Raw genomic sequence first — 15,094 nt, forward strand, 5'->3', positions numbered from 1 at the left:
CCAACACTAGGATCAGCATTGATTCATGGAGAGACCTTCGTCTGGTCAGCTAACATTACTGCCAAGCAGCTGAAATATAGAGTGATATTGGGGTTTTAGCTGACGTGTGTCGCCTCACTGTTTTGACAGATGCTCGTCCAGGTATATTTAGAGCGAGCAAGCGTGAGCCCGACGCTGACTTTTGTTGACTTCACGGCCACAGGTGTCGCTGTTAACAAGCAATTCTGAAAGTTACAAATAGTCCCTTTAACATTGTATGCTGTTAATAAAGGTCGTTATTTACTTTTTGGGTTTCCTGCATGATGGACGTCCCTGAATGACCCTGAGACTAGGTCTGCATTCAGCTACACTGTTAGTAGTTTAAGTGGCAGGAGTCTCCCATTAAACGTAATATTGATTGGTATGGGGACGATTTTGATATGTATTGCAATTTTTTAAATTATTGAGTTTCTGTAGTATTGTGATTATCTTTTTTTTTCAGTGATTGTTGGTTCCGTATTTGATGACTCTGGACTATGCAGAACTCTAGACTGATACTTAAGGTTTTAAAGAAGTAGTTCAACACTTTTAAATACCTTTTTTTGCTCTCTGGCAGAGAGTTAGGTACTTTCACTCCCAACTCTCTCACTCCTTTGGTTAAAACAAACTCAGGTCCGTTTGCCCGGTTAGTACGGTTCATTTGGGCTGGTGTGAAAGCTGTCAATCTAACCCTGGTGCGGATCAAACAACCGAACCGAGACCGCCTGAAAGTGGTCCCACAGTACGCCGATCATGAGTTTGCCGTGTTAAATGCAGTACCTGTGAGGGTTTCTGGACAATATCTGTCATTGTTTTGTGTTGTTAATTGATTTCCAATAATAAATATATACATACATTTGCATAAAGCAGCATATTTGAGTATTAAATACTTGACAAATCTCCCTTTTAAGGTACATTTTGAACAGATAAAAAACAGCAATTCTGGATTCAGTGAGGTGATAAATCCTCAAATACAAATAGAAGGATATCTGATGATTATAATCCTAAATGTATATCCTGTGTGTCGTCAGGTTTGAGAAAGGGAGGATCTACACCTACATCGGAGAGGTGGTCGTGTCCGTCAACCCTTACCGCGCCATGAACATCTACGGCCGCGACGTCGTAGAGCAGTATAAAGGCCGCGAGCTGTACGAGAGGCCGCCCCACCTGTTCGCCATCGCTGACGCCGCCTACAAAGCCATGAAGAGGAGGAACAAAGACACTTGTATTGTCATCTCAGGTAACACGGGAAGCCCCCCTGCATGGGCCACACAAAGAGCACCAACATGGTTCACTCTTCTAGTTGTACTATTCACATGTAACTACACGTTTGGGATCTTATTTTCTTCTGAGCACTTTTTTTCTATTTCCTTCTAATATAAATATATAATCCTGCTGTAATATTCCTTTATTTCCTCTTCTACTTAGGTGTTTTCTCTCCTAAAACAGGTTCCTGAAATACTTATTAACAAATATTGATATAACCTCTGCTAAGTTAATAAAAGTTAATAGTTAATAAAAGCATAAAACAAATATTTCATGTGGTCACAAGCTGTGTGGCAGCTGGAGGAACCATCCAGAGGATGAAGCTCCACTCGGTGGTCAGACGGGGAACTGAGCCCCTCCACAAGACCCAGAACCAAACCAGGCTTTAGTTCTGGGTCTCGACCCTCTGAACCTCGAGCAGTTACAGGGACTTTTTTACTTCTGTCCCATTTAGTCAACGTGGCATCTTCCTCCACCTCTATGGAAACAGCACAATCATGGCTAGATGTCGAGAGATCTCACAAATGTCAAATGTAACACAGTTATAATGCCAAAAACACACAAAAAATAAATAATGCAAGTTGAATTTCTTTGATAATTTATTTTACAAAAAATGCAATCTATATATACTACATTTTTCTAAGTGCCCACAAGTGTTGGGGGCTCCACATGCTTTACATATTGAACTATTTACATTTTTACAACCTCTACTTACTCTCTGCTCTGTATAAACAGCCGGCAGTTCAGTCCAAATTTCACCTAATTCTTTTCACAACACTGTCGGTCTCAGCCGAGTCATTCATGGCTTCCCAGTTGCGCTGAGGAGCGCAGAATTTAATGTTTTTTACAGGATCTTTATTCTGCAAACTGGTTAGTTTTAGCGAAATTTTAAATGAGACATGTAGAATAAAGTGGTTTTGATGAAATCAAATTGTAAGCTTAGATTTGGTTATGTTTCCCGACGGAAGCGTTCGCCACACATGACTCGTTTGTTTTAGAAATTTTAAAATCCGACAATAATTTCTGTTTTTACAGGCTATAATAAACCGTGTAATTTTGGCAATTTTTTTTTTAAAGAAGACATGCCTGTTCAGATATTTAAATCATTCGAGGTTTGGCGGTTTAATTTGACAGACAAAATTATAGACCACAAAAAAAACTGATTTATGATTTTATTATTTACACATATGCCATTATCATTTTTATATCTATTTTACTCGATTTTATTTACCAGTATTTTACTACTCTGAACAACTGTTGATCATTACGAATTATTTTATTTTATTAACATCTTATTACTTTTAACATCTCAAGTTTTTTCAGTCGCTTGAAAAGCACTTTGAAGTGCATGTAATTAGTTTGAAAGGTGCTACTGTGTATAAATAAAGTGTGATTGAGTGATTTATGAATTGTTTTATTTAAAGACTCTTTGCACTGTGTGTGTTTTTATTATTCCAGGGGAAAGTGGAGCAGGAAAGACCGAAGCCAGCAAGTACATAATGCAATACATCGCTGCTATCACCAATCCCAATCAGAGGGCTGAAGTTGAAAGGTGAGCTGCCGTTATTGACTCTGTTGAACTCAGTGAACACACTGAAGAAGCTGTGCACAGGCTTGGTTTGGTTTGGTGACTAACCTGCATACTATTATCAAATATTATCAGATATTATCAGGTAGGAAGGGAGGAGTTTTTTGTGGATTCCTGATTTGCAAGTCTTTGGAAATATTAAGACAAAAACCCAGTCATACCACAGAGATGTGTTTTGTTTATCCAAATGAGACACCCAAATACACATGATAATTTACTGTGAGGGGAAAACTGTGTCAAAAAGTCCACCACAGAGTGAGAGAGTACAGCAAACATCCTCTTTCTAATATTAGAGTTTCTACTCCACAAGAAGAGGTCTTTGTTAATGACCAACACAGCTACAAGAACTGACTGGATGATCTATTTTCTGTTTTCTAGGTCACCTTTATTATCTTATCTCAGCTATTGTAGATAGAAGTAAGTCATTGTCATATTCCTGTAATGAATACTGCTGCTAGTCAAAGTCTCTGAGATCACAGTGAGATAAAGTTACAGCTCAACAAGGCTTCAGACCAGATCACTGATAACTGAGAGGGTGTGGACGCTTCGAACCACATCACAGGAGAAATATCATTAACCAATGGTGTGTGGTTATAGTTAAGTGTGTTGAAATCGGTAGATATTAAGAGTAAAGCACAAGATAAGCTTTGCTGCTCTGCAGGATTTGAGAACTCGTGGTTCTACTTTCATAACTCTGCAAGTTACTTTATATAAAACCTGCATTTTTGTATTCTGTTTGGCCACTTGAGGGCAGCACAACAAGCTATAAACACAACATTGGCATCATGTTATACAGCAGATATGGTGAACGTGTTAAACTATTAACTAATCTAAAATACTAGGAAAGTATAAAGCAGGTTCTTTATCCCACCTCTTCACAGTACAAGTCGCTCTTTTATCCTGGTTGTACTTACTCAACAATCTCTTTACCTGTGACGTCGTCCTGCCGTCCCACAGGGTGAAAAACATGCTGCTTAAATCCAACTGCGTCTTGGAGGCCTTCGGGAACGCCAAGACCAACCGCAACGACAACTCCAGCCGCTTCGGCAAGTACATGGACATCAACTTTGACTTCAAGGGAGATCCGATCGGAGGCCACATCAGCAACTACCTGCTGGAAAAGGTAAAGGTCACACCAGGTGGTGATGGTGAAGTCAGTGATTTCCTCACTGATTTATAGAGTATAATAAAGTGTTGTATTGTAAGTGCAGATACTATTATATCCACTGTAGGTAAATACTGGAGAGGTTTCCCCATCAGGCCTGCGGAAACTATTCAAATAAAGTAATCTGAGAAAGAAACATCACTCTGTTGGTTGAACTGCTCCCAATTCAACCTGTGACGAGGGGTTATGAGTCGACAGAGCTCCACTTTAAAGCATACCTGCAACATCAAGGTTTAAAAATACGGGAGGTTATTTATATCTATGTTCTGACAAAACATCAATTTATCACAGAAACGCTGCAGTTTAACACCGTGGTACAAGACACATAGATATAATATATCATATATAATAATAATAATAATAATGCATCAGATTTATAGAGCGCTTTTCAAAGTTCTCAAAGACGCTTTACATACTGTGGAATACAATAAAGAATATAAAAACAAGCAGAGCTGCACACACGGGCCTTAAATCGGGTGGTGGTTTGCCAGGTTGTGGTGACAGGTGGATTGAAATTGTATGTAGTGTGTGGATTGTGTTTCATAGACGATCTGAAAACCATACAAAACGTATGGATCCGTGTGTGATGATTATTCATAATAAAGTTTGAGGGCCGTGCAAATTAAGGAGTTTTCCCGGAAGAAACAGCAACATAGGAGGGTGCTGGGAGGAGGCCTTGAAATACGGGATAAACCCAGGAAAAAACAGGAGTGTTGGCAGGTCTGCTTTAAAGTATCACACGCAAGAACATTAGGAACCACCGGCCTAGTACTGTAGGTACTAATAGAGCTTCGAGGGTGACAAAACTTCCCTCACTTTGTTGTTGCTTTAAGACGGCTGTTATTTTACTCTTTCCTTTTTTTCCCTCCAACAGTCCAGAGTGATTTTCCAACAGGAAGGAGAGAGAAGCTTTCATTCATACTACCAGGTAAATGTGTGTGTGTGTTTGCATGTGAAGAGAGCGTATGTGTAATATGTGTGAGCATGCAGTCATTCATTGTGTGAAAGACTGATCTCACCAGCAGGAAGTATGAATCCATGCAGAACTTCTGAGTCATCAAGAGGCCTTTTGTTCCTTCATGTGGGAGTTTAGGGAGGTGAAAGTGAGGCCACAGTTTGTTTTGGAAGTAAAGACGCATTCAATTCAAACATGGTGGACAAATGCTGATGACTCAGGCTGCAATCTGTACATTATGCATGAGTAAACGTCAGGAATTATATGTTTGCTCTGTATAATAGTGTTTCTGTATGACGTGTTGTAAGTACAGTGTGAATGTTTTTGGTCTTTCATTAGCTGCTCAGAGGAGCTCCAGATGCCCTGCTACGCTCTCTTCACATCCAGAAGGACCCGACGGCCTACAACTACATCAAAGTTGGAGGTCAAATTAAGGTACTTCTTATAATTCAACTCACAAATGGAGGTAGCAGAGTATGAAACCCCCCACAACTAAAGTCTGAGAGCGTCAGTGTGACTTTAAGTTTGTTTGCAGACGGATGAATACAATCAACACACGACTTCCAGATGTGCGTTTCCTCACCACAGTTTACACGTTCTTTAAACAAATCAGGGGTACGAGTGTAAAGTATCACATGTAGTATTTCAGTAATCATCATCTCTCTGTAAAAGGAGTGTTTTTTATTTAGACCTCCGCTGTGCGCCGCCGTCTTTGCGTGATCTTAATGAGTAGGAACAAAACCACTTGACAGCAACAAACAGCCTGATGTCATGGAACACAAACGGCTGAGGTGGCGGTTTTGTACTCTGTGTGCCTCAGCGAAACATCGGTTTGTAATCTAATGAACTGTGGGAATTTGATATCCCGGCTAGAATAATTGGTAGAGAAAGGAAAAGGCTGCGACTCCGGGGACAAAACACTCACGGAAAATGTAATTTGTCTACATTTTATATTTGCTTCAGCTGGAAAAAGAAATCAACAAATTGTCCAAATTGTTAAAGATAAAATGTTGAAAAAGTGACAATCTTGCTTTGAAAGCTAACTAAACATTATAATGATTGATCCCGTCAACTTTAAAAGTGTTATTGATTACATTTTTATGTTGACGAATAATTAAAAAACAATAATACATCCACAGAGCTTTTAGAAAGGTGCAGAATAAAAGTATGGCTTTTCCTAAATAATATGAAATAATCCTTTAAAAAGTGACTGAATGTTATCAATTAATTGCACCTTTAACTTTCAGTCATTTCGTTGTCATCCTTCTCTAACATTTCTCCTTTCTCTCTCTCTCCAGTCTTCCATCAACGATGGCGCCGATTTCAAAGCTGTAGCCGATGCCATGAAAGTGATCGGCTTCACAGGGGAGGAGATTCAGACTGTTTACAAGATCCTGGCCACCATCCTACATCTGGTAATACCAAGATAATATCAAAATCCCTGCTCCTCTCTTAACGCCAGCTGCGTCCCAGTACGGGAGATACTGTGTGTAGATTTTAGACAATGAGCGCCGTATTGGCAAAGTGGACCGGCATCCTCGCCAAGATAGAGAGAGTGCACGGCTTTGAATATTCACCCGTTTGTTTACTTTCTTTGTTTCTTTTTACCGCTGTATTCTGTGTTCAATGCAAAAGCAGCTCACAATTCATCTTACAAAAAAATGTCTGTAATGGTTTCTTTTACAGCTCTATAATTTGTAATAATAAATTTGTATAATATATAATAATAATAATAATTAATTTGTAATAATGTCCTATTTTGGTGATTTTTTAATTAATTAATTTTCTTCTTTCTTTTCCACTCATAAATGTATTGCTTTTGGATTTACATATGATGATAACGTTATGGCATGCTCTTTGTATTATTCATTTATATTATAGGATGAAATGAGTTTGTATCTTGGAGAACAAAGTACATGTATGGCTAAATATAAAGTAAAATAAAAATAATGTAATAATAATTGTAATAATAATATAAATTGTTTTTTTATCGAGGGAACCAGTCCATTACTTCCTGTTTTGCCTACAAAAATACATCATCCTTGGAGCACTCTATATTTCTGAAACAACAACACAGAGACTCTGAGACATAGTCTGAACCAAGACAGCGAACTTTAATACTTCTTTCAACCTTGACGAAGGCAGCGCAGACCAGATCCGCTCCTTCTGTTCTAACCTTTCACAATAAAAGCACCAGACATGTAATATTCACAGGTTGTTTATTTGTCACGCCCCTGGTGTATAAAGGCCTGAACTCTCTGCAAGAAAGCGAATGAGTGCATTTTCCAAAATGTTGAACTATTCCTTTAACCAAAATGTACTGAAGAATAATCCGTCCTCTCTGGCTTCTCTTTTAGGGCAACCTGACATTCGGGGTTGACGGTGATGTGACCTTGATAGAGAGCACGAAGCTGGTGTCCGTGATCAGGGAGCTGCTGTCCACCAAAGAAGAGAACGTGGAGAAGGCCCTGCTCTACCGCACCGTGGCCACGGGTCGAGACGTCATCGAAAAGCAGCACACGGCACAAGAGGCCGGCTACGGACGGGACGCTCTTGCCAAGGTTATTGTTGGGAAGATATAAAATTACATGTTGTTGTTCATCTGTCAGGCAAAGCACTTCCTCTGTAGTGGGCTGCACAGAAAAGAAACAACACTGGCCAGCTGTTGCTCGGAGGGTTGTGACATTTCACTTGGTGCTTGGCGGTATTTTTTTACTGTGAATCACACGAGCGTGAGTCACAATGTTGTGACTCCAGACTGAGGCTGGAGACTGTGGAGGAGGCAATGCATGTAGGCCGTTTCTAAACCAGCACTGTGGGCTGTGAACAAAAGTCTGACTCACTGATATTGTGACATTTCACTTTCAGTGACCCATCTGTGCTAGACTACTCCGAGCCCCTTGAGCAAGGCTCACCACCTAGCAGCTAATTGGGCTACTACACACTTTTAATGCTTTGTCATCCTCAGGCCATGTACGAGCGCCTGTTCTGCTGGATTGTGGGACGAATCAATGACATCATTGAAGTGAAAAACTACGACGCCAGAGTCCACGGGAAGAACACCGTCATCGGGGTGCTGGACATCTACGGGTTTGAGATCTTCCAGAACAACAGGTTTGGATTTTTAATTTGATTTTTAATTTAATTTAACCAGCTGCCGGTTGCATAAAAATAAAAGTAAATAGAACTTTAAGTCAGACTTGCCATAGACACTTAAAGGGACTGTTTGTAACTTTTTACAGGTATAAATCTACCGGGTCGGGATCCCATGCGCGCTCACGTGTGGCTACGCTGTTCAGACATCTCCTCTGCCTGCCTGCACTCACTTAACGCGCGCGTTCTCGTTCCACCTCACATTCATGCGCGCTCACTCCACACTGCAGAAGAGTTAGTTTTGCTCTGAGAATATCTAGTGAATGTACAGTGGACGTTTGTGCAGAAATAAATGCTGCAGCTCCTCCAGACCAACAGAGGTTTCCCGTGTCTTGTGAAGTGACGGAGCTCCGCAGCGAGTAACGTTATCGCCTCCGACCAGGTGCCGGTGTCTCCCTGCGGGCGCGCTCGGAGTCGATAATGTTTCTCTTCGGGGCTGAAGCAGGAAAAGCCAACACTAGGATCAGTAGTGATTCATGGAGAGACCTTCGTCTGGTCAGCTAACATTACTGCCAAGCAGCTGAAATATAGAGTGATATTGTGCTTTTAGCTGACGTGTGTCGCCTCACTGTTTTGAGCGATGCTCGTTCATGTCTATGTAGAGCGAGCAAGCGCGAGCAACAGGACGCTGACTTTCGTTGACTTAACGGCCACAGGTGTCGCTGTTAACAAGCAATTCTGAAAGTTACAAATAGTCCCTTTAATCTGTTGCATAAAGCTTCCCTATGAGTTACTAATGTCGTGCAATGCATTATGGGAGAAATAAAACACTTCACAGAGGAGAAAATAAGGGCGGATGCAACAGCAACACCACACCAAGTATGAGAGAAAATAACAGAAAGATAAACAGCATAAATCCAATGGTCATTAGAACTGTTAAAGATATTCAGAAACAATTCAAGAATATGGTACAAAAATCCCCAAAAGTTATGGATAAACAGTTGAAATAGTTAGCTAATTGATCTTCTAACATACTCCTATCCTATAGCAACAGTGCTCTCACTTCAGACTTAGCCAGGGCCTATCTAAGGCCAAAACTATAGTCATATGCAACTGGCCAGGTGGCTAAGAACACAGCAGTGAGACAGAATATTCCACCAATATAAAAAGCTTCAAAACATCTGCATCTTTATGTAAAACATGTTACATTGGATTACATCTCTCTGTATAGAATGAGCAATACTTCTAATTAACATTTCATCTCCTCTGTTTCTGTAGCTTTGAACAGTTCTGCATCAACTACTGTAATGAAAAGCTGCAGCAGCTCTTCATCCAGCTGGTGCTGAAGCAGGAACAGGAAGAGTATCAACGAGAAGGCATCCCCTGGAAACATGTAAGGAGGTTAAGTTTTTCAAAGATTTTAAGAAATGAGTTGGATTACTTTTATTCACCTGTCAAGGTATATAGCCTGCTGTATATTCCTGTCATGTTAACACAGTGTGTTTTATCCTCTGTGTCCTCTGTTGTTAGATTGATTACTTCAATAACCAGATCATTGTGGATTTGGTGGAGCAGCAGCATAAGGGCATCTTCTCTGTGTTGGACGAAGCCTGTATGAATGTGGGCAAAGTTACGGATGAGGTTTTCCTCCAAGGGCTCAATGGCAAGCTGGCCAAACACGCCCACTACACCAGCCGCAAGGTAGGAAACACTAAACTCAGACTTATTACTGTTTTGACATTAACTAATAGAGACTTTAGCTGCACAGTTTCAACAACATACCAAAATACAACAACAGACACAAAACGTAAATAATAAATAATCAAGGCAAAATAATGGCACAAATTCAACTACATTGTTCTATAAAAAACGGATTTTAAGATATTTTAAAGCCCCCCTCCAGACAGATTTACTTCCTGTTTTTTGGTTAATAAAAAACAGAATGGGGGTGTGGTTAATAGTCAGACGTAATTCATTACCACGGCAACCAGATTGCATCGTTTTTCAACCCAGTTTAGATGAATTTACTTTTTATCAGACCACAAATGAGACAAGAATTAGCGCAACACGCCGACTCTCTCTCTCTCACTCGCTCTCTTCTTCACCGTCTCCTCCTGGCGAGGCGTCCGTCTGGCTGCTGCTGCACCGAGGAGCCGCACCGCCGCACGCCCGCCACAGCGCACCGCAGGACGGATAGACATGTTTCGGGACGTTTTGGAGTAGCACCGTCCAGCACCGACACGGCACCGGGCTGCACTGTGATTCGTTTATTTCTCCAACGGGACTTTTCTCTTGTTTTCTTTTGGACTGAAAGTTGTGTGTTTCGGACCCGTTAGAGGCCGGCAAACCTCCAAAACGGCATCGGCTACTTTCCGTTAATTTATCTCCAGCAGGAGGAGACAGGAAAGAAGAGAGCGAGTGAGAGAGACAGTCAGTGTGTTGAGGTAATTCTGCACGGAATTTAATTATTTTGTCAAAAAGCGTTTGGCAAACAGTGTGGCTAATCAACTTAGTCAGCAAACGACTCAAATAAATATGAAATATCATAGAAATGACAAAATACACTCAAGGGGGGCTTTAAAAAATATAAATTATATTATATGAAATATAATAAAACAAGCAAAACAATAAAATGAACAATAAACCTTCATATAAACATCAAGCAGTATATCAGCTTGTGGTGGTGCAGGATGTCGCTGTAGTAACCTGAGAACAGCAGAGGGCAGATTACACCTTGCAGTAAGTAACCATTAGTGCCTGAACATGATCCTGTTAGTTTTAATAATCAGGAAGGCTCACAGTCTAATTCACTCTAACGGTCTCTACAGCCAGACTAAACATGAACCAATCTGCTAACATCCACAGTTTCTGTTTGGGATCAGATAACTTGGATAAGGTGAAAGTCACTCACTGATCTGGGGTCAGTTTATGCAGATGTTTATGCAGATGTTGAGCGTGTAAAAGCTGCTAAGTAGACTTCAAAACACAGTTTTTAAATGACTGCAAGTTTCTATACGGACACAAGGGGGCATCAGCTGTCAGAGAGAGCGAGCCGGAGTCTGACTCGACACTTTGCACAAGTGATGTCACTGCCAGCCAATGGGAGCGTATGGAGCTGGTGCTTTGCTGTGTTTATGATGGGTGTTGGAGGGAGAAGGAGGCAGGAGGGCGGGAGGTGAGAGGAAATGTATTTACACATTTATGAGGAGAAACCAAGCAGAGAAACTGGGAAGAAGAGAGGGAGATGGTGATGCAGTGAAAATGATTTCTGGTCAGTGTACAGTACTGTAGATGTAAATACTTAAAGCAACAGGCCACAAAGTGAGGCTAAGAACGCCTATTCAGAAGCTTCCTGGAAACTATATGTTCCCACGCAAGAACCAATACTGAGCCTTAGAACGCATTAAAGTTCAAGGTGAATAAAACACACACTGTGAATAAAGCCAGGTTGAGTCAAGACGAGGTAAAGATTGTTCCGGTGCTGCAGGGCGGCGTATTGATCCGTGAGTCGATACTCTCCCTGCTGTCGCCCCTCTGCTGCTCTCTGACCTGCTCCTCTGGACTTTATACAGACTCGTGAAACTTACAGTGATCCAGCTGTTACTTCCTGGAACCAATATTGGTACGAATCAATATTAGCCAGAGATCCTTTTTCTGTACTGTCTGGAGTCCTGTTGCCAGGCAACATTCACATAATGGACTTTCTATCAGGAAGTAGTGTACATTGTCGAAGGCTTTAGTGGATCTCCGGGGTATTTTTTTCAGTGTATATTACCATTTAAATGAACATTAACAGTCATGAAAGACGAGGCTCACATGTAACTTTTAATGTTGTCATTGCATCAACAGTAAGCTTTCATAAGCACTAAATAATGTAATAAATGGTTTATAAAGCACTGTAATGTGGTTGTAAGCAGCTATAAGGACTTATTTAAGACAACTGTGTTTCATTATATTATAATGCATTATCTATTTACACACCAGCCTCCACAGGAGGAGTTACAGTTGTTGGCAAATGCATTAATTTACATCTGTTGCAACTACATTATAGTGTTTTTTTAATAATAATTGTTTATATACTGCTTATTAGGACTGGACAATATGACGATATATATTGTGGAAACTATATAAAAATGTCTATTGTATATATTTTTCTATATTGTTTCCATCGTAATATAGGCTAGGCCTTTATTTATTTATTTATTTATTCTTTATAATTTCACTTAAAACTTTTATGTTCATTTTGCACTCAAGTCCTTAAAATGAGAAAATACGCAGTACTTCTCATTTGTTAAGTATTTAAGTTCACACTGGAATATACAAAAATAGGTTTTACCATGTGGTTATTTCATGTAGACTATTTATTTATTGAACTACCAGAAAGCATGCTGTATCGTGATATATATTGTTATCAAGATATGAAATGACTTATATCGGGCTAGAAGTTTTTGGCCATATCGACTGTTTATAAATGCTATATATGGCGAGTTAAAGTAACGTGTTACCCGTGTACAATATAATTATTCATGGTATTGCTAAAAGCCTAGCCTTTGTACAAAATAATACAAAATATACAAGTTGCGTACGTGAAACTAAAATTGACTTTTTATGCCTCCGCGCCAGCAAAAGCCATTTTCAGGTTGTCCATCCGTCCGACTCATTCTCGTGAACGCCATATCTTAGGAACGCCTGAAGGGAATTTCTTCAAATTTGGCACAAACGTCCACCTGGACTCAAGGATGAACTGATGAGAATTTGGTGGTCAAAGCAACTTGACTGGTTGGCGGAGGCATACAACTGCGAGGCAGTAATTTTAGTTTCATTATGTACTAGAGGGAAACCGATTAGATTTAGATTTATTAGATTGACCCTGAAAAGATACTCTTTGTTTCCAACATGAGAAGTAGGGATGTCCATAATTAACCGATTAACGCTACCGGATAAAACAGATAAAAGAAATGTTAATAATTAACTCAAAAGCTGAGCGGCTCAGAATTTTTTTCAAAATGAGCATCCCTAATGAGAAGCAATGTTAGTTAAAAAGCAGAGTGTATATAGGGGTGTATGTTCATACATATGGTTTTGTTTCCTTTACTAAATGTATTTGAATAGAAAAACTAAGTCCTCACATCAGAGGTGGCACACTGGAAGAACACAATAGAGCCACATGGGTTGAATGAATCTTTTCTCTATATTTCATTCTGTTCCTCTTAGACTTCTTTATTTGACCAATACCAGAATGAGCTCTTTTTTTGTCTGTGGACTTATGTTTATTGAGACATTGACTAATTTTGAGGGTGAGTAATTGTCCCATTTGGACATTAATTGAAAAGTGTAGCAGGAGGACTCTCACGTGTGATTAGACTTTTTGTTTTCAGCACCACTTAGTGGTCATAGTGATATTTGCAGTCTTTTTTTTATTGTTTTTAATTTGTGAATTACTTTCATCCAAAGAAAGAAAGAGAAAGAAATAGTCTCACTGTATATTAGTATGACCCAAAATAGACATCCCATCCCACACTCAGGATGCAAATGAGCTGCTGGGGGAAGTTCTGAGGCTGTGTGAGGGTACAAAGTGTGCACGAGCTCTGCAGACTTTAAACACCCACGTGGCTCTCCAGCAGCCTCGTAGCTCACATGTCTTCAAGTCTGCTTGCCAGGATGAAAGTGTGAAGGTTGGGATAAAGATGAAGTGAGAGAGAGGGAGAGACTGGGAAGTGAGATATGCACATGAAGGGAGAGAAAAGGGTTGAGGCATGTAGGGAGAGTGAAAACGAGGGCTAGAAATAGAGTAAATGATGACTGATAGAGCCTGTATTAGTGGTATATTCCAGCATATTTTAACGCTCTACTCATCACTATATTTTTTTAAATTAGCAATGCATCAAATGACTACTGTATGTATAATGTGAAATGCTTGTAGTGAGAAAACATCAGAGGAATCTGCTTCACTCTTGTAGCTCATTGTTTGTTTTGGTTTTCCGCTCCACAAACTTCACTCATCAACCTCATTTCCAGCAGCAGCCAGCTGTTTTCAGTGTAAAATCCTCCAATAAACCCAGTGTGCACTACCAGCCCAGCACCAAATGGCAGACAGGCAAAGTTAGCAACTAGCTGGTGAACACAGAGAAACATTTAGCAGATAGAAACACAGATATCTTTCTCAGGAGTTGGTAGAGACAAAACCAGCTAAAAGGAGAGCTGATATTAGACTTCCACTCATCAGGTGGCCAGAAACACGACAAGCTGATGTTGCTCTGCATCTGCTGGATGTGTGAATATGCAAATTTGCTGACATGTTCGCCATAACAACTATAAAATGATAATGTCAATATTTACAGCTTCACCCAAGTGGCCAGAAAACTAATTTAAGCTTTGTTTTTAGTGCAGTACCTCTTCACTTCTTAAGCCACCAGCTGATGCAACAGTAGCCTATCGACTATTATATACTGACGTCATAGATTTACACATACATTTTGTGAAGATGAAGATTATCGGTAGGCATGGGACGATATGAACATTTCATGTCATGATTATCATGGACAAAATAATTCCCTATATTATCCCAATAATCATCAAAATCCTAAAATGGCACTAAAACATCTGGAATCACTTTGCCTCACATTTTGTTAAGAAACAAATAGTTGTATTGTATCACAGAAAGGACACACATCTTTTTTAGTGAAAAGCAAATAATCTTAAATGAGGTCATCATAAATCATAAGGTCCTCCTGCATAAATAAAAAATAAATAATTTTTAAAAATAGCAACATTATGTCATTTTACATGATAATTCCTGTATTTCTTTTTTTAAATCAGGCTCTATTTTTCCATTTTCTACCATGAAGACAACTTTTTCAAGTCACTCGTGAGGATATTCAAGGTTTATCCTGCTAATGGAAATTCACCACGAATCATCTTAGTGTTTTTTATCCCTGATTATCAGTGCACGAATTTTATGTTAGTGATATTATCAGTAGTATAAGACTTAAAGATGCTGTACTACAGT

General features: G+C 39.8%; 2 protein-coding genes across 3 annotated transcripts in view; both read left to right on the forward strand.

Moving 5' to 3' along the window:
- The window catches only part of myo1d (myosin 1D), a 109,248-nt gene that overhangs the window by 23,856 nt on the left and 70,298 nt on the right, over positions 1–15,094 (forward strand). Inside the window, exons 2-11 of the mRNA XM_074619332.1 lie at positions 1,050–1,258; positions 2,743–2,836; positions 3,830–3,995; positions 4,912–4,965; positions 5,332–5,427; positions 6,291–6,407; positions 7,350–7,553; positions 7,961–8,106; positions 9,364–9,478; positions 9,616–9,786. Coding sequence (XP_074475433.1) covers positions 1,050–1,258; positions 2,743–2,836; positions 3,830–3,995; positions 4,912–4,965; positions 5,332–5,427; positions 6,291–6,407; positions 7,350–7,553; positions 7,961–8,106; positions 9,364–9,478; positions 9,616–9,786 — 1,372 coding nt within the window. The remainder of the gene's footprint in view (positions 1–1,049; positions 1,259–2,742; positions 2,837–3,829; positions 3,996–4,911; positions 4,966–5,331; positions 5,428–6,290; positions 6,408–7,349; positions 7,554–7,960; positions 8,107–9,363; positions 9,479–9,615; positions 9,787–15,094) is intronic.
- The window catches only part of armc7 (armadillo repeat containing 7), a 143,408-nt gene that overhangs the window by 9,252 nt on the left and 119,062 nt on the right, over positions 1–15,094 (forward strand). The gene's annotated exons all lie outside the window — the stretch shown is intronic.

The sequence above is a fragment of the Sebastes fasciatus genome, chromosome 20 (genome assembly GCF_043250625.1).
Source record: "Sebastes fasciatus isolate fSebFas1 chromosome 20, fSebFas1.pri, whole genome shotgun sequence".
In the NCBI taxonomy this organism is placed as follows: domain Eukaryota; kingdom Metazoa; phylum Chordata; class Actinopteri; order Perciformes; family Sebastidae; genus Sebastes; species Sebastes fasciatus.